The sequence below is a fragment of the Macrosteles quadrilineatus genome, unplaced genomic scaffold (assembly GCF_028750875.1).
Source record: "Macrosteles quadrilineatus isolate MER2022 unplaced genomic scaffold, UCM_ALF_1.0 Scaffold_1__1_contigs__length_201487025, whole genome shotgun sequence".
Classification (NCBI taxonomy): domain Eukaryota; kingdom Metazoa; phylum Arthropoda; class Insecta; order Hemiptera; family Cicadellidae; genus Macrosteles; species Macrosteles quadrilineatus.
The window spans coordinates 131,410,547-131,430,698 of NW_026542594.1; the positions used below are offsets into that span (position 1 = coordinate 131,410,547).

The window sequence follows — 20,152 nt, forward strand, 5'->3', positions numbered from 1 at the left end:
AGTCTGGTTCATAAAATAGTTTCCTAGCAAAGCTTGATAACAAATTGTTTGTAGGCCTAATATTTGAATTCATCTAACTTGCTTCTTATTTTACTGAATTATCATGTAGTTTCGGTTACAGTTCGGTGTGATGAATAAGTGAATGTTTGAAAGTGATTATTCACAGTGCAGTTATACCCACCCACCCGTTGCATTCCCGTATCTCGTAATTTACAATGTATATCAAAATTCCGTTGTAGTGTTTTCTGTTGTTTGTTTAACTTCCGTATTTCATCTCAATTTAAAATTAAGCCACCAGTAAGATGAAGAGCTGTAAGTGACTGGAGGGAACGCGGATGTGACCGTCACTTGCATCAACCTACCAATGGAACATTTGAAGGATACAGTCTCCTCAGACAAATGAACGTTAAATGTTTACATTGTGGTTGCTTACATTTTAAGCAAAGGAAAGAAGACCGAAGCAGTTCAATTTTCACTCATTGTTACCATAAATGAAAGATCCGTTTACCTCATCTGCGGAATTCACTATACTTTCAGGAACTAATTGGAAACTCCCAATCTGAAAACAGGACTGCGAGGCTTAGATCTAGAAATTATTTGGATAATTCAATTTTGCCTTTGCCATGGTCAGCTCTATGAAGCTCATTTACATAAAAGGATCACACAGGGCATCTACAATTTAAAGATCCATGACACATGTTATCTCCGAGTAAATCATCTAATTCCTTTAGAAGGTCATCGTGAACCCGCACAGATGTATAGTTGAGTACGACGTTGGCACTGGAACCCAACAGCTCTTGAAACACAATTCAAACAAAAAATGCCATGAAAAAATATGCGGGAATAGGGTCACATTGCCAACTTATTTGCCTAATCTTTTAAAATTGTGGCGGAAATGTGTAGGGACGAGAGGTCCGAGGAGTCAAGTGAGATTCATGTGCTTACTTATGCTACTTAAATAAATGTCGCAGCTATTTTTAAAGCTGAAAACAGAGCACCACCTGGCCAAATAAATCTTAGGTCTTTTCCAAAAACTAATAATTTTAAACGCGAATCCGTTCTAGATCCGTCGTTAGATCCACTTGCCTACCCTCATATGTTCCCAATCGGAGACTTTCGTTTGCGCCCCTAATTTAAACACGCCTAAAAACAGAACATACAGGTAGTACAAATAATTTAACAATGCTATAGTATGTGTCGTACTGGTTGGTGTCAAGAGAGCGATTTAGCTTGCTACAAAAAGTCTGAAAAACTCACTTTACAGTGTGTGGTTGACATCTGTTCTCATAGAATTTTTAAATACTCATCTGGTGTAATGAAATACACCAGCCTACATTACATAAGAGATAGCCAAAGCATTAGAGAGCGGATCTATATTTAAATATTGTATATACTACTGTTATAATTTTTTTACAACATTATATTTTTCATATTTCTATAATCAGTCAGAAATTACTTTAGAGTGACTCTTTGATTAAGTCTTGCTGTTTATTTTTTTACTGGTTATTCTTTCATTATACAGCCTGCAGTTTTGCTCGGTTTCGAGCAACAGGTTATCTATAATAGTCCTAATAAATATCCGACTCAATTAAGGTATGCTAATTTTATTTAACCTAAATCTTCTGGGGAAACCCTGCTCTTACTTTTTGCATAAAATTATTGCCAATTTAAGAGTGAAAAAAACATAAAATCTTATCAGTACTTTAAAAATGGACAAAAGTCTAAACTATCTGGTATTTGTTCGTAAGAGAAACTAATTATGAGCGTACCGGTATAATCTTTTATTAAAAGTAATAATGTTGATGTGTGAAGCGGCCATGTAAAAATGGTTGATATCATAATCTGCTAACCTTTTAAAAGAAAAATCCAACTTCACTCACCTGACAAACTATTCTTTCTAATATATTAGCCTCTGCCTCTCCATTTTTGGCTCTTTCCATTATAGTGAAATAAAACTCATAAAGACACATGAAAATTAGTGCTAGTAAAAGTAAAAGAGCAAAGAGATATTGCCTAGTTTGTCTCTTTTTCAGAGCCAATTTTGACCGTCTTATACTCTTCATTGGAAGGTACTTGTAATAGTTTGTCATTGTTGGGATGGATTAAAAACTAAACAAAATAATGGTTAATCAACACTGAGGACACATTTTTGATCACAATACACTTATTCACAAGTAGACCTAAAGATTTTTTAAAAATAAACTTTTTAAAGTCCTTTAAAAAATAAACTATAAAAAAACCCAAGTTTCTTAATCATGAGGAGTGCAATGAAGGAAAACCTACAATAGTGACCTAATATAGTTGAGGAAAACACAAAACTGCATTAAGCAAACAGTGGAAGATAATTACAGTACAAACAGATAAATTCACTGACTTCCTCACGGAGCCTACGACCACGTTGCATATGTACACATCAGCACAGTATAATGTACAGCTACTGATACAACTGTTTGTTTTCTTATCAATTCTAAATTAGTTTCCAGGCACTGTCTGTTTCTGTCCAAACTTGATTTATAGACCCACACTGCAGCAAACCTGCAGACTAAGCAAATTTTCTTTACCCTGGTTTGATTTTCAGTAAAATATTACCTTAATATTGTTTATATTTAAACTAGCTGTTTCCACCGGCTTCACCGCGTTCGACTTTTTAATAAAATTATTCATTGGTTAAGTTAAGCTGAAATAAACAAAATAGAATACAGTAATACAAACAAATAAGTACAACTGAAGTATTTTTAACATTAGGTATATGGAAAGTTCCCTTTAGAAAGGAATTACGACCTTAAAGGGAAATTTATGAAATAATGGATAGTTTAGCGCAAGGTTTCTCGTCATGACGAACATTTTAAGTATATGGTTTATGGGGGTGTTACTTGTAGTTTTCTCAAAAGTTCATGGGTACTTTTGGCTTTATATATAGACTAGCAGAGTACCCGTCCTTTCGTACGAGGTTGGCATATAAGTTTAAAATGCTTATTGCAGTTATACTCAAGCTTTGCGTTTGCAATGGGGAAGGACAAAGTTTGATAAAATTTGCTTCTTTAAATTGACGGTATACTATGGTATTACACATCTACCATAGCCATAATGTTCTACCACTTCACCTAAACAATAAATAAAAATAAATTATTACGAATTCACAAAAAATCACAAATTATTCATGACATTAAGGACATAAACATAACTGTAAACAATCCTACTTTGACAGCTCTCATTGCGTATCACAGTTTTTTGTTGCTGCTTAGTTCAAATTAGCTGTTTACATAAATGCAAAAAAATATAGTGCTGCACCCTGTTGGTAAATCTTATAACTTTTTAATGTTTTTTTATATAATAGAACCAACTTTTTTTAGTTGAAACAGCTGACTGAATTCTTTAATTCCTTTAAATATGAATACTCATAAGGTTAACATGGGGAACTACAGAGCCCCTGGGGCGGAGCCCGAAAGGATTTTTGAAATAAGAATATGCCTATATGTTAATCGGGAATGTGAGCTATCATCATGCCAAATTTCAGCCCAATCCGTCCAGTGGTTTATGCGTGATTGAACTTCAAACAAACAAACAAACACACAAACTTTCACATTTATAATACAGTATTAGTAAGATTACACTAATTTTAATGAACACAGGTTCGCTGGAACAGGAAAGGCTAATAGATTGAGTTTTTTGTAAAATGGTCGTAGCTTAATAAAATAAATAAAATTAAAATAAATAAATTTTCCAAGTTTGATAAAAATATATCCATAAACAAGCAAACTGCAACACTATTTACTTATTCTCCATTAAAAAACATGGGAATTTTAAATTTATATTTTTTTATTGTCTGCATAGCCATTAATTTTATTGTACTAAAACACATTGCTTGTTTTTTGGCCGTAAAAAATGGTTTAGAGATAAATTGGGTAATTAGTTGTTGTTTGTTTAATGGTTACAGAGAAACAACAATGTTTTTATAAAATACTTTCATCAAATTTGGCAAATTTATTCGTTTTAGACTGAGCCATTAACATTTCCCTAAAAACACATTGCACTACCTTCCCTGTAGCAGCAAGTCTAAGCACTATTTGAACCTGATTCAGAAGCCACCTTTACAAGATTATGTTTCTTGAACAGTTATTTGGTGAATAGAACTACTAATTTACAATAAATTTGCTGACTTTATATCTACACTATAAAAAGTGATTTACCTACCTCAGTCGGCAAAAACGTAAAATTTTTCAAATACATTTTCATAAACTGTTTTGTCTCTTCTTTACAATCTGACTGAGGTTAAACATTCAACTGAAGGCATGGATGTTTAATTGCAAATAATACAGGGTACTGGGAAACGCATGTTTTTGACTTGCGTAGTACACAAGGAATATCATTCCGTGACGGCCGGAAGTTGTTGCGCTGTGGAGGGGGAAGTGTGCAGTTTCAAGTTTCAATTGTTGCCTAGATGTGGAACCTTGAGCATCGTACGTTTGTCATGCAACGATATTACACAAATGGTAAATCAGTCACTCAGACTCAGCGAGACTTTCCTGCCCATTTCAACATTAGACGGCATGGTGCTATCCCTGATTGTAACACGATATTGAGTTGGATACATAATGTTAACACAACTGGATCTTTGCTTAAGAAGAAACCTCCTGGACCGGCAAGGACAGTTAGTACCCCTGAGACAGTTGAAAAAGTGCGCCTTTCAACAGTTCAGAGTCCTAGCCGCTCAATTAGGAAGCGGGTATCTGCTCTCGGACTTTGCCCATCCACTGTGAGAAAGACTTTGGTCAAAGATCTTAAATTTCATCCTTTCAAGCTGCCAGTATGTCATCAATTGAGTCAAGCAGATAAGAGGCAATGTGTAAATTTTTGTAACACAATGAGTGAAATTTTAGACAAAAATGACGAAGCAGTTATCCTTATTCAGTTATTCCTATGAAGCACATTTCCAAGTGGACGGAGCAGTCAACAAACAGAATTTACGATTTTAGTGTGCATAAAATCCTCAAAACGTAGCTGAGAGACCTCTTCATAGCTTATGTGTGACTGTGTGGTGTGCGGTTAGTGAAAAGGGGATCATTGGTCCTTCTTTTTTTGAAGACAACGACGGCAGAGCAGTGACAGTGAATGCACAACGGTACCTGGAAATGTTGGAAGAATATTTCTTGCCAGAACTGCGCCGTCAACATGTAAAGATAGGTACGTAATGTATGGTTCCAACAAGATAGGGCAACACGGCTCGCATTAGTATGGAATTCCTTCGTCGAACATTTCCTACAAGAGTTATCACACGTTTTGGTGATGTCACTTGGCCTTCTCGCTCACCAGATCTTACAATTCCAGATTTATTTCTATGGGGATTTTTGAAATCTAGAGTTTACATATACAAACCACAAAAACAATACAGGAAATTAAAGAAGCCATTCACCAGGAAATCAAATGCCATTCCTAGAGATATGTTAGCAATAACCGTAGCAAGTTTTAAGGAACGCCTTCAACACTGTATCCAAGCAGAAGGCGACCACCTTAGAGATGTAATTTTAAAACGCTAAACTGTAAATAATTTTATTCTGAAATTGCATATTGAGTACACTGTTTATCTACTCATAAATATATGTTTTGCTCTGAATTGCCTGAGAACTCGTTATTTGAAAAAAGCGTTTCTCGGTAATAACTCTGTATTTTAAAAGTTTTAAAGAAAGTTGGTTAGAAAAACTTATTTCTTGAAAATGGACATAATAAGGAATAAATTTAACGTGAGGGGGAGAAATAGAAAGTACTAGGTGGTGTTCGCAGACGCGTCCACAAAATTGAGCGGAGTCATCAGGGCATTTTAATCCCATTGACCATCACCATAAAGCTTCAAAATTATTTTTACACCTACAATTTCAAATAGACAAAAGATCGTGTTTTTATTGACTTTTATTGATTGGTCAATTAATTTAAACAAATATGAACATTTCTAACTAAAAATAAAATATTGATAAAACGTTTATCTTTGACTAGTTTCTTTGTCACACGTTCTTTTGGAAATCCTGGGCTGAAAAGCAGTCCATACATCTTTCGTACAGGTTCACTGCAACATACGTCAACCCAGCAATGCATTCTCTTGGTCCAATATCAACAACTGCTTGGTTCAGGGTCAAGCCTTGGAATTTTTGAAAGGCGCAGGTGTCAATGGAAATTGCTTTCAGGTACACTGAATGCCACGTTTTACAAATATAGTTACAATAAGGACAATCGGTACCACATAATTGAATAGCCTAACATGGGTCCTCTATAATAGCTAAATTCAACTAATACACAATAACGCTGCATTTTAAACTGTGATAAGACTTCATCATGTTCGTATAAAATATTGTGGACAGTGCCAACAGCACCATAGATACAGCTCATCGCACACTACAGCCAAACGCGCCGCACCACGCCGCTCCGCCCTGTGGAAACTTCCGTTGTGAGGTCGCACATACTGGGCGCCATCGCCGCCGTCCCTCACTGGCAGTGGGGCAGTGCCTCTAGTTCTACATTAGCGTGCAGTTGTGTGTCTCGTGATTTTGTTGTTAAGTGTAACTTTTTGATTATTTTTCGAGTTGACCAGCTTTAATTGACTAAGATATGTTTTTATTTTCTTAATTAACTTCCTCGATAATCACTATAAAGCATGTGAACGTAAACAGAACAGAATGACTTCAGGTTCAGACTGTGACTGTGATCAGGATCAGTGCGTTTCCTTGCTGACCAAAGTAGTATGAAGACACGCGAAGGTGGCCGCGGTCAGAAATTGGTTCTGTTGCCTATTGCACACTACAGCGCGCCGAGCCGCCTTCAGCGGAACAATTCCACGTGACTTCTCCCGAGACTTCTGGCAACAGAAATATTCCGCGGTTGACACGGCTGTGCGGCGAGGCGCGTTTAAGTGTGCGCACTCTCATTTATTTATTTATTAAAATACATCACATAATGCCTAAGGAGTGTGCTTCTGCACGCAGGCAGGTAAATTGTCAAAATATACATTGTGTACTAGTATAGAATAAAAGCAACATAATAATAAATATAGTAATAAACATAATTAGAATAAAGCATTAACAGTATTGAACAACAAGTATAAAATAAGTTAGGTTATTAGCGAAGTTTACAGTTAAGTTATATCAATGTCAATAAGTTATGTCTACTACAATCAGGCTGATAAAAAGTCCTCAATTCTGTAAAAACAATTGTCTAACAGGTAAGATAGTAAGTGTAACCAGAACTTTTTAAATGATTCTACCTCTTTCAGTGATAAAGGAAGCTTATTACAGTAGAACCTTGATAACAAGACTCTCATGGGGATCGTAAAATAAGAATTGTTATAAAGGTTGACTTCTTATTGAGGTTTGTAATAACATGTGATTAGGGGTAAAATAATTTTAAGGGGTTTTGAAAATGACACTTGTTATCAAGGGCGACTTCTTATCAAGAGTCTTTTTATCAAGGTTCCACTGTATACAGATTGAGACCCATATAAAAAGTACTCTTTTCATAAGCAGCAGATTTATGTATGGTGTACTGCAACACAGAGCTCAAGGGCCTAGAGCTGTATTGGGAGTTCTAGTTATTTTTTCTTCATAAATAGAAAAATGTTTTTTGACAAAGATTAAAGTTTTGAATATATACAAAGAGGGCACAGGTAAAATCTTCATTCTTTTAAACAAATTTCTACAAGATGTTCTTGGATTAACTTGTGCAATAACTCATAATTCTCTTTTGTATTTTAAATATGTTTTTGCTATCTGTGGCATTTGCCCAGAACTCAATACCATAGCCAATGTTAGAGTGCACATATGCAAAGTATACCATTATCTGAGTTTTTTCATCTATCAATTTTGAAAGCACTAAAGTAACGTGAAATGCTGCATTAAGCTTTGATTCCAGTTAATTTATATGATCAGACCATGTTAGAGTTGAGTCTAATTTTATTCCTAAAAAGTATAAAAGGTATATTGGATTGATTCCCATGCAAACTATTCGGCCGGAATTATTTCACGGCGGTTCGACGTGGCGCGTCTGGCTGTAGTGTGCGATTAGCTTAATCCAGCATAGGTCCAAAGGTCGTGGCGTTACATGACTCTACATCCTTTGGCTAATCTGAGGATGTTTTCATAAGATTGACATTCATCGGAACTCAATATTGGATCTATTGAAGGTTTGTTTATGACACCAATGAATACTAGAGGACTATGCAGCTTAGCCAATTCATTAAGGGTGCTAGTAGCCACGTTAGCACCTCTCCTTTTCTTGCCATGATACAAACAGAGTTGCATATTTCTACGATTTTGTTGGTATTATGTATATGAATTGTAAAGAAAAGAATATAATTTTCAGAATTTATGTGGTATTCCCAGATTCAAGAACAAATAATTAATTATGTTGTTTACCTTTTGATTGCCAGGTTCTTGATGAAATAATAATGTTAAGCTCTATGTACATTTCACCACAATTGATAGCCACCAACAACGTATACGACCCTCAAATCATTGAAAAAATGATCAATAAAATACTAAGGAAAATAAAATCCTATAATTGCTAAATTCAACTAATACACAGTAAAGCTGCATTTTAAACTGTGATAAGGGGTTCCCCCCCGGGAAAAAATTGGAAATAACGTGCTAAAATTAGTAGTTTTTAAACTATTTTGAGGACCTAGTTTAATGTGTTCAAGCTTCCCAGTTTATTTTTTAAAGGTAAAAAAATGTTAAAAAATAAACTTGTACTCGTATAATGTAATGTTTTTTTTTTTTTTTTTTATTATTGAGACTTGTGGTTTTAATATCAAAGGAATACCGCAACATTACAACACATTCAAGCATGTTTGATTTACAAAAACACCCTTTCAACTGGTGCCAATGTGCATGCTAAACAAAAATTGTCCAAAATCAGACCATGATTTTGAACCAGAGAACTTATTTTATCTAAGAAGTGTTTAAGAACTAGCACCCAACACGACTGCATTATACCTGCCCAGCAAGCAACAGTTAACCTACACAAAGTACACTACCCAACTAACGATGCCGTCAGCGTCCCGTCACTGCTACCGCCTGAAGATTTGGTTCTCAGTGTACTAATTTTTTTCTACGCCAGCGGCATTTTACAAGGGGTCAATGTGAGAATAAAGTTTTTGTGCAACTTTTTTGTGGTTGTGAGTGGTTGTGCCAGGAATTAAATCCGTCCCTTCCGCATTTAAGTCTGAGACACTACCATTACCATTTTGTTGTTGTTTTGTGGCTAGCAAAATACCAATTGGGTTGTGTTATTTTAAATATGATATCAGGTGCTCTAAATATGAATGATTTAATATTGAAAGTTTAATAATTTTCTACGGTAATCATTGAGTTACATTACTGTAATAACAAATTCCTATCGCTGAACTCAGATAAATTAATATTCAACTACCCTTCAAGCTTGGACTATTAATACAACTTCTTTTCTTTATCCAATACCCAATTCAAGTTTTCAACCATCTAGGTTAAAATTAATGATAACATTAAATGCCGAAAATTAAATAAGAAGAATGCGGCCGAACGTCGAACGCCAGCATCAGACACTGCCGTTGCCGTATATGGCTGAAAGCGTCCGTCGTCTGCCGATCTTCCTACTTTTCATAACGTACAAAAAATACTCAGACTCGAACGATCCCTAGGTTTGGGTTAGAGTTTGTAATTAGTCCATTCGCCACAAGTGTAAAGACTACAATGAATTCAATTTGGTAGAACGATTTGCAATAAAAATTATTAAAGTTCCCCTGGTATAATAGTTTATCTAGGCCTATATATAAAATATTTTGGGGGGTCATGACCCCCTAACCCCCCCCCCCCCCTGGGACCGCCCTTGCGTGGGGGGCTGGTGTAGCGTCAGCTGATGTTACGTTGTCATAGCAACGCATGTTAGTCTGGTTTTGGTTTTTCTACAGGATTGTACACAAAATTTAACTGTCTTATTAAACTACTTTTCTTTTACTTATTTGGTCGTCATTTATTTGATGTACACAAACAACCATGACCAAAGATTTATATATATATACGTCCGTGAACGCGATAACTTGAATAATTTTTGTCCGTTTTTGATAAAACTTGGTTTAAATGTGCAAGGCGGAATAAACTTGAATGAGTTTGCGAATCAGCATGATCGGACCATGGGGACAAAAATGGGGTAAAAAATAGTTTTTCTCCTTTTTTACCCTCAAAACACAAAATTTAACAATTTCTCTCTAGACTTATTTAAAGAGCCTAAAAAACAAATAATTTTGTATATCAAAGTGTTCTTTACGGTTATTTACGGAGAAAATTCAAAAAGTTGTAAATTTAAAATGCCCATGTTATTCTTATGGAGAATATTGTTAAATGTTGCAGTTTGCTTGTTTAAGGATATGTTTTGATCAAACTTATTTAAATTTATTTATTTAATACGGTACTAAGTTATTTAATATTTTGCTAAAAAACACACCTTATTAGTTTCCTTCTAGCAGCAAACCTAAATACTCCTTGTCTCACGTAGAACTTATTGTCATCATAGTTTATATTGTTAAATCTTGAGGAAATATTTGTTGTTATTGTACTTTCATAATCTACATGCTTTTTCTGAAATCCAAATTAATATTAAATATGTTATGTTATTACTTATTATCTGTACAATACTTTGTTAATGCTATTTCCTGTTATTGTTGTTATTATTTTTTTGTTACAATGCTGTTTTGTTCCATGGTTATATTTAACTTCTCTTGTTATTTCCAATGCAACCAGGGCCGGATCTACAAAATATGGGCCCCCCTGCAAAAGTCCTCCAAGGGCCCCTACAGCTGCGTACGGGGCTCCAGGGGGTTTGGGGGGTGTGGAGCAATTAATGTGGACCATACAAAGTAGGTAGCAATCAATTACCATTATTGATTGGTAAAAAACACGTTACGCAGAATTTTGTGTTTTCCAAACTAACTACAGGTGCATTTTTGTATGGCAAGTGTCGATTAGGAGTTGTAAGCCGAAAACTGGTCAAATAATCAACTTTTTGGCTATGTTGATGAAAATGATCCAACTTTAAAAAGCTACAGCGGCTAAATGGCTCGGCCGATTTTGACGTATTTAACATCAATCGACGCAGAATTTAATGCACTAAAAGAGACCTTTGAACAACATTTTCCGTAGGGTTCGTCTTTTATGAGCTATAAGTGAAAAACTGAAAAAAGTGCAAAATTTTCATGGTTTTTCGACTCCCAAAACTAAAGCAGACGTCAGAATCCGTCGCAAACTCACAGGACTCTTATTTGGGACCCCCAAAAGGTATTAAAACACTTTCCAGCTTTAGACGATTTTTTGGGGAGCATATGTCTAATTTGCCTGGGCTACAGGTACAACTGTGTATATTAATTAATTATTTAATTTAACAACTATAGAAAACCGGCGACACGGCACGATAAACATAACCTCACAAAACAAAACTACAGTAGTATTCACTATTTTGGCTGATCTCTAAAATAATTGCGTTGACAGATTGAGATCGCTCGCTGCACCCAGCGCTTGTCGTGGCAATAGTTTAAACTACTGTTTGGACGGAGTCCTCGGTACGTCGCTCGGGTGGTCCGATCGGACTGTAGTGGATCTGTGAAGCTCGCCATGCAGCTGACGTGCTGACTGGACTGAGCTGACTGAGTATGGACTGACTGAAAGTGGCGAGATTGAACTGTCTAGCTAGGCCTAGGGCGAGGTCTAGTTAGGTCGTGTTTGTCGACGAGTAAAATCACAAGTCTAAATTTACTTAATAATTCTAACTTTAGCTTTGATGTTGACAATATTTATTTGTCTGTCAAAACTAAACTTGCCGTCCTATTCAATTATGTTTATATGCATTAAAATAATTTTAATTTTTACGAGCTCTTTGGGCCCCCTAAGGGCTTGGGCCCCCCCGCATTGCGGGGTTTCGCGGTTCCTAGATCCGGCCCTGAATGCAACTGTTATCTTTTCATTCTGCTTATGTGCTTAAAATACATATTACTAGAGAACCACTTCTCTGTAAACACTTCTCAATGCGGCTCAATGAGCCGCATAGTATGAAACATAACGCAGAGGAAAACGTTATGCTTACATTCGAGTAATTCTAGTTACATCTTAGAGTTTAAACACTTGTAAGAAACTAATTTTAAATATCTCTATTTGCGTCGTCAAGGCTCACCTACATTATTTCCGCTCTCAGTTTTAACTGATAACTTCTAATAATGAATGCTAAACGATCTGCTTCAATTGGAGTTAACATGTTGCATCAAAGTTTTTCCAGCATTGGGAATTGAAGAAAACTGTTACCTTACTGATAACCTGTGTTAAGTATAAGTTGGGTCATTTTATTTCTTTGATATGAGACATCCCCCTAATCAGTATATGCCCCGCGTCAGAACGTTCTCACGTTGTTCAGTGGAGTTTCTCTTAATACCTGTCCCAAAGTTTTGAAAGTATGGATTCATTTGTCGAAATAGGCTGGATTTGTGGCCAAATCTTGTAGCTATAAGATTTGGATAGCGATTTTCATTTTCTCTTTTTGAACAGTGTATATTATTTGCCTCTCCTGAATCATAAAAATAAACTTGACCGTAACTACTCGATCGCTAAACACATAATTACATAAACACTAATTCCTTCACTTATGTTTGGTCTAATGCCACTAAAACTTTCAATAGTAAATGAGTTTTTGAAACTTCTTATTTTTGACTTGAAATGTTTGGATTGTGTTGGCGAATTCAGTCAAAAAACTTTGTATAAGTTTGTCAGAGGAACTGGCAACATAACCTAGAAGTAAACAATCCATTTGCGTTTTTTCTCAATTGAATTAGAGCGAGTAATACAAAAGTTTACAATAAAACATAAGGTCAAGGTCCGCCAAAATTTAGCAATATCTTACTATTTGAAAATATCATAGTCAAGGCATTAATATAGTTTGTTTGTACTAAATGTTTTGAAGTATCTCGATCTGTCGGTGTCAGCAGTAAACATTTCTTGCATGCATTCATTTGATCTGACATTAGGCAAGTTTACTCTACCACTGTGACAACACTATGTGCTTCGTATATTTTTTCACTTCCAAAGTAAGTTGCATGGCAGAACTGGCAAATATCATTCATCTTGCCAAGTGAATGTGTATCTGGATGGGTATCTGTTAGACCACACCTCTCTTTTTCTACTCTCCTCATACGCATAAGATATCTTATTATTAATTGTCTCCTTCTCCCGTTTTCAATATTTCTTCTTTGAAATTGAGGCATTTTCTGTTCTTCCAACAAAACGGATTAACTGTTGAGTTTATTCTTATAAACAGCTGTTTTTTGTTTTTAAATTTCTTCTATGTATTTCTTATGGGGAAACCCCGACCTTTGAGAGGGTCTCATGCCCTTAAGAGTAGGAATTTTTAAATTCTAAGACCTTATTGCAAAACTTTATATTGAGACAAATCTTTTGGCACCTTAAAACGTTAAAATATACATCGACTCTTATGCATTTCGTAATACGCAAACTCCTCCTAGACGGCTGAATCAACCGTTTTCAAATTTTGTATGGTGATAAAGACCATATCGGTGAGTGCCAACATCTATATGGCGTTAAAAATGTCTCTCAGGAATCCGCCCCACTGGGTCTCAAAGTTTCAATGTAATCCTTATGGAAGCAGTATTTAACACATAAACAAAGACATATGATCAGCTGTTGACTTTTGAATGCAGTAGATAAAGAAATAGATGATAGCATTATTCCACAGATATTAGAACAGAAACGGTATGGATCATACATTATAATCAAATGACGACACTAGCTTGAGGTCCGTGACGTATGAAGTGGTGAAAGAAGTAGTAAAGGTGAGCTGTCCGGAGTGTGGAAACTGTTTATGACGATTAGATTTACGTATCTACAATTTTAAAATGCTATGGGAAGAGAGGGAAACAGATCCGCGACGTAGGAAGTGGTTCGGAAGTAGTAAAGGCGAGCAGTCTGGAGTGTGGAAACTGCTTATGACGATTAGATTAAGGTATCTGCAATCCTAAAATTTTATGGGAAGGGAGGAAAACAGGTCCGCGACGTAAGAAGTGGTGAAGGAAGTAGTCAAGGCGAGCTGTCCGGAGTGTGGGAACTGTTTATGACGATTAGATTAAGGTATCTGTAATCCTAAAATGCTATTGGAAGGGAAGGAAACAGGTCCGCGACGTAGGAAGTGGTGAAGGAAGTAGTAAAGGCGAGCTGTTCAGGGTGTGGGATCTGTTTGTGACCATTAGATTAAGGTATTTGCAATCCTATGATGTTATGGGAAGGAAGGTCCGTGACGTAGGATGTGGTGAAGGAAGTAGTAAAGGCGAGCAGTCCGGACTGTGGGAACTGTTTGTGACGATTAGATTAAGGCATCTGCAATCCTAAAATGCTATGGGAAGGGAGGAAAGCAGGTCCCCGACGTAGCAAGTGGTAAAGGAAGTAGTCAAGGCGAGCTGTCTGGAGTGTGGGAACTGTTTATGACAATTAGATTGAGGTATCTGCAATCCAAAAATGCTACGGAAAGGGAGGGAAACTGGTCCGCAATTAGGAAGTGGTGAAGGAAGTGGTGAAGGAAGTTGTAAAGGTGAGTCGTTTGGAGTGTGGGATCTGTATATGACGATTAGATTTAGGTATCTACAATCTTAAAATGCTATGGGAAGAGAAGGAAACAGATCCGCGACGTAGGAAGGGGTGAAAGAAGTAGTAAGGTGAGCAGTGTGGAGTGTGGGAACTGGAAACTGTTTGTAGCAGTTTTAATGTATCTGCAATGCTGAAATGCTATGAGAAGGGATGGAAGCACGCCCACGACATATGAAATGGTGAAAGAAGTAGTAAAGGCAAGCAGTACGGAGTGTGGGAATGTTTTTGCCAATTAGATTAACGTATCTGAAATACTAAAATGCTATGGAACGTGGTGAATACAGGTCCACGACGTAGGAAGTAGTAAAGTATGAGCATCAGCATAGTGTGAGATCCGTCCGTCTTTGGCAGTTAGATTAATGTATCTTCAATGCTAAAATGCTATGGAAGTGAAGGGAACAGGCCTCACGACGTAGGAAGTGGTGAAGAAAGTAGTAAAGGCTGGCAGTGCAGAGTGGGGGAACCGTTTGGGCAGTTAGATAAAATGAATATCTGTAATACTTAAATGGGGATCACATCATTTGTCTGAGTTTTCAACTGTCCGAGTTTGTTAAAAATTACAAAATATTTGAAAAATCATTTGTCCGAGTTTTCAACTGTCCGAGTTTTGATAAATAACTAATAATAATTAGATAAATCAACTGTCCGAGTTTTCATTTGTCCGAGTTTATTAAATTATTTTAAAAAATATCGAAATATCACGTGTCCGAGTTTTCAACTGTCCGAGTATGGTTTAAATAATAATAATATTTCGTTAAATCAACTGTCCGAGTTTTCATTTGTCCGAGTGTTTAAATTATTTAAAAAAATATCAAAATATCATTTGTCAGAGTTTTCAACTGTCCGAGTAGGGGCAACATCAAAATGTGACACCACGAGCCGAGACTAGCGTGTCTAAAGCGCCTGTTCAGAAGTCGATGTGAACCCCTTCTGTGAAGGAGTCGGGCATTGTAGTAAAAAACATGTGTCTTCAATTCTTTATTATTGTTTTGTTGTGTTTGTAAACAAGTCCATTATAATTCAATGTAGTATTGTTCAAGTTATTAAAAACCTTTCTAAAGGCAATAAACGTTCTTTTTCACCACACTAAGATGTTTTTGGCTGTATTACATACGTTAATTGGTGGCTGAAAGTTACGTTTTGCTGGCCATGCCAGCTGTCGCCAATTTGGGGACCGAGCAGGTTTTTACAGGCCGGGGCCGCAAAATCAGCTGTCCGCTTACTTACTTAAAACATGAATGCGTTTTAAATACACAATCAAAATCCATAGCATTGCAATATAGAATTGTGTTATTGTCACCGTTGCCTAGCAACTATTTATTTTTATTTTTGCTGATTCCTTAAATTATTTCTTAACATAACCTTAAAGTTGTAGTTGTGTTGACGATCAGTGTGCATTATTATTGTGGTGAATAGTGGTAATAGGGTATAGTGTGGTGAAAAATAGCGTTCGTACCACGGACCGAAATGGTTTTGCAGCTCTCGATCGATTTAAGTTCGAGACTTCGTCTCGAACTTAAAAACTATCTCGAGCCGGCAAAACCTTATTTTCGGCCCTAGGTACGAAATATACTATTTCATTCATTCTTACTCTCATTACAATTTTAATAACTTAAAGACGAATGTTATAGAGCCTAGTATGTCTCCATGGAGGGCTCAAGCATTAGTAGTTACTACTGAAAATCATAGAAAAAGAATGGTCATTGACTACTCCAGGACTATAAATCGTTTTACATTACTGGACGCTTACCCACTACCTAGAATCGATGATATCATTAACAAAGTTGCAAATTATGAGTTTTTCAGTACTATCGACTTGAAAAGTGCGTACCACCAAGTAAAGATAAGAAATGAAGAAAAGCACTACACAGCTTTTGAGGCCTGTGGTCAACTCTACCAGTTTAAGCGTATCCCGTTTGGGGTCACTAATGGGGTGGCAGTATTCCAACGTGTAATTGACCAAGTCATCCGAACAGAACAGTTACAAGACACTTACGCCTATCTTGATGATGTTACAATCTGTGGAAAAACACAAGAACAACACGATATAAACTTAAAAAAGTTTATCGAAGCTGCATCCAAATACAACCTAACTATTAATAATGAGAAGTCTTCATTTTCACTGCGATCGATCAACTTGTTGGGCTATCATATATCAAACAAAACTATCAAGCCTGACCCCAGTCGACTAGATCCTTTGAAAAATTTACCTCCACCCAGAGACACCGCATCACTGAGGAGGACCCTTGGTATGTTTTCACATTATGCATCACTTATACCAGATTATGCTACCAAAGTGATTCCACTTGCGCGTACTACATTCCCTTTGTCCAAAGCAGGGCTCCAGTCTTTCGAAACTATAAAAAGTGAAATCATCGGATCTGTAGTAAGCTGCATTGACCCTGAAGCACAGTTCATCGTAGAAACTGTTGCATCTGAGAGTACCATTGCTGCTACTTTGACTCAATCGAACCGTCCAGTCCCATTCTTCTCAAGGATACTTTTCCAGCAGAACAAAGACATTCAAGTGTCGAAAAAGAAGCACAAGCTATTGTGGAAGCACTGCGGAAATGGCGTCACAATTTGGTTGGTAAACATTTCAAGCTGATTACTGACCAGAGGTCGGTTTCTTTTATGTTCGATAACAACCGTCATGGCAAAGTGAAAAATGAAAATTGTGGTTTAAACTGGAATTGTCGTGCTTTCATTATGATATTGTATATAGACCCGGTAAAGATAATATATGGCTGCAGATGCCCTGACTAGAGTATGTTCTTCAATCCAAAATCAAGAAAAACTGTTGATTGATTTACATGCGAATCTATGTCATCCAGGTGTGACACGTTTGTACCACTGGGTTCGAAGTAAAAACTTGCCCTACTCGATTGATGAAATCAGACAAATAACAAATTCCTGCAATGTGTGTGCTGCTGTGAAGCCTAGATTCTTCAAACACAAAGGGATTTTGATTAAAGCCACTTCTGCATTTGAACGGCTGAATATTGATTTCAAAGGCCCGCTGCCTTCATCAAGTCGAAACCGTTACTTATTAACTAAATTAAAACATACCTCGTCTTGCAGTTCAAATAAATAGTGTCTTTTTCAATCCACTACATGTTTCGCCATATTGGCATTTTCAAGTGGTAAACAGAAACATTGAGACTTGAAACATTATAATATCCGAATTGGACTCGTCAAATTGTAGAAATTTACATTGAAACACAAAACAGTACATACATTTGACACGTACGAACGAAACATTATCATGTAGGCCTACAACACTTATTGTAACCCGATCACGGCACTGACTGAGACAGAACTGGCAGGAAAACTAAGAAGTCTCAGCTCCTCTGTTATCAGAGGTACAAAGGTCAACTTGCTTGTGTCCAGAGCTATGGGAGATGATTGTATTAAATATTGCATGAGAATTGAAATTTAATTTTTCATTTAAAATATTTTGCTTTGTTTCTTCTTTATTGTAGCTACTGTATATTTCAAACTGTTCCAGAGAATCTAGCTTATTCCCTTTGTTGCAAATGTGTAAAATTTGTAAGCTGTTTTCTATTTTGTCTACAGAATGATTAGTATCTATAAGGTGTTGGGCAAACGTTGATTTTTGTTTATTAGTTTTGTGGTCGGGGTAGTGTTCCTTGAAGCGCTGAGTAAAAGTTCTGCCAGTCTGTCCAATATAAAAAAAACATTCTGATATATACTTAAATCACATTGAAAATGAATTCATATTCTCAGATTTAAATAAATTCAGGAACAAAATCATACTTTATAACCGTTACGTTGATGACACAATAATGTTATTCAATGGCAGCTCTAGACAGTTAAATCTACTCCTCAATTATCTTAATAGCATTGCTCCCAAGCTTCAATTCACAATAGAAACAGAAGATGCCAACAAAATAAATTTCTTAGACATGACAATCGAAAAAAAGGACAGTAAGTTATGCTACAGCGTTTACAGGAAACCCACCTCCTCAAACCAAACTATACATGCAACGTCTTATCATCCCGTCTCTCACAAACTTGCTGCATACAATAGCCTAGTAAACAGAATGCTTAATTTTCCTCTTTCAACCACAGATTACAATAGAGAACTAAATATTATCAAACAGATTGCAGTCTCCAACGGTTATAAGCCGAGTATGATCGACAAACTGGTTTCAAAATTCAATAATAACACACACAACACTTCTTAGTTTTCCTGCCAGTTCTGTCTCAGTCAGTGCCGTGATCGGGTTACAATAAGTGTTGTAGGCCTACATGATAATGTTTCGTTCGTACGTGTCAAATGTATGTACTGTTTTGTGTTTCAATGTAAATTTCTACAATTTGACGAGTCCAATTCGGATATTATAATGTTTCAAGTCTCAATGTTTCTGTTTACCACTTGAAAATGCCAATATGGCGAAACATGTAGTGGATTGAAAAAGACACTATTTATTTGAACTGCAAGACGAGGTATGTTTTAATTTAGTTTATACTAAGCAGTTCAGGGGCTACAAAATGGAAGTTACTTATTAGTAATAGTAGACGAGTTTTCACGGTTCCCTTTCGCTTTCCCTTGTTCAGACATGTCATCGTCAACAGTTGAGTCGAAACTAAAAACATTATTTTCTACTTTTGGGGTTCCTAGTTACATACATTCGGACAGAGGAACATCATTTCTGAGCCAAGACTTAAAAAGCTACTTGAACTCACTTGGAATCTCAACTAGTAGAACCACTGCGTACAATCCAGCAGGTAATGGGCAAGTTGAAAGGTATAACGCCATTCTATGGAAAACAATTGAACTGGCGTTGAAATCACTTAACTTAGAAATAAACCAATGGGAGACAGTTTTAGAGGATGCCCTCAGCTCAGTGAGATCATTACTTTGCACAGCCACAAATCAAACTCCTCACGACCGTATGTTCTTACATCCACGTAGATCTGGGAACAATGGTGTTTCAGCTCCTTCATGGCTTCTCAATTCTGGCCCTGTCTACTTGAAGAGATTCAATCGTAAATCATAAATCATAAATCATAAATCTTTATTGGTCATTAAATAACATATGTTACAATAGACCTCGTTATAACATGGAATCTTCACTAAACTTAAATATAACAAAGACAACAAGAAAATAAAGCTAAAATCATTTGAAAAACACAGAACTATATATATGAAACAAAAGTGAGGTACCTACTTAAACAAGTGTTTGAAAGACTAGGTAACAGTTGACTAGGGACTAAGTAAGAACTAGATAACAATTTTACCATTACAATTGTATTCTGCAAAAAATTCATCTAAACTGTAAAAAGGGTGGTCAGCAAGCCAAACCATCAACTTTTGTTTTAGCCGAGTACAAGGAATGTCAAGTATTTCACTTGCAAAACAATTTACTATTTTTACTGATATACTAGCAAAACTTTGCTGTACTGTTGTTAGTCTGGTGTAGGGCCTATCCAAAGCAGATCTTCCCCTTGTGTAATATGAGTGAAAATTA

General features: G+C 36.3%; 1 protein-coding gene across 4 annotated transcripts in view; it reads right to left on the reverse strand.

Annotated features, from left to right (window-relative positions):
• The window catches only part of LOC128985063 (alpha-1,6-mannosyl-glycoprotein 2-beta-N-acetylglucosaminyltransferase-like), a 99,930-nt gene that overhangs the window by 47,871 nt on the left and 31,907 nt on the right, over positions 1-20,152 (reverse strand). For 2 of the 4 annotated variants that reach the window (XM_054404445.1, XM_054404438.1), the window contains exon 1: positions 1,881-2,395. The exons of 1 other annotated variant lie outside the window; for it this stretch is intronic. In XM_054404445.1, the coding sequence (XP_054260420.1) occupies positions 1,881-2,090 (210 nt within the window). In that variant the 5' untranslated portion in view covers positions 2,091-2,395. Of the gene's footprint in view, positions 1-1,880; positions 2,396-10,464; positions 10,487-20,152 lie in introns of those variants that run through there. One more of the 4 variants, XM_054404459.1, reaches the window with a different exon arrangement.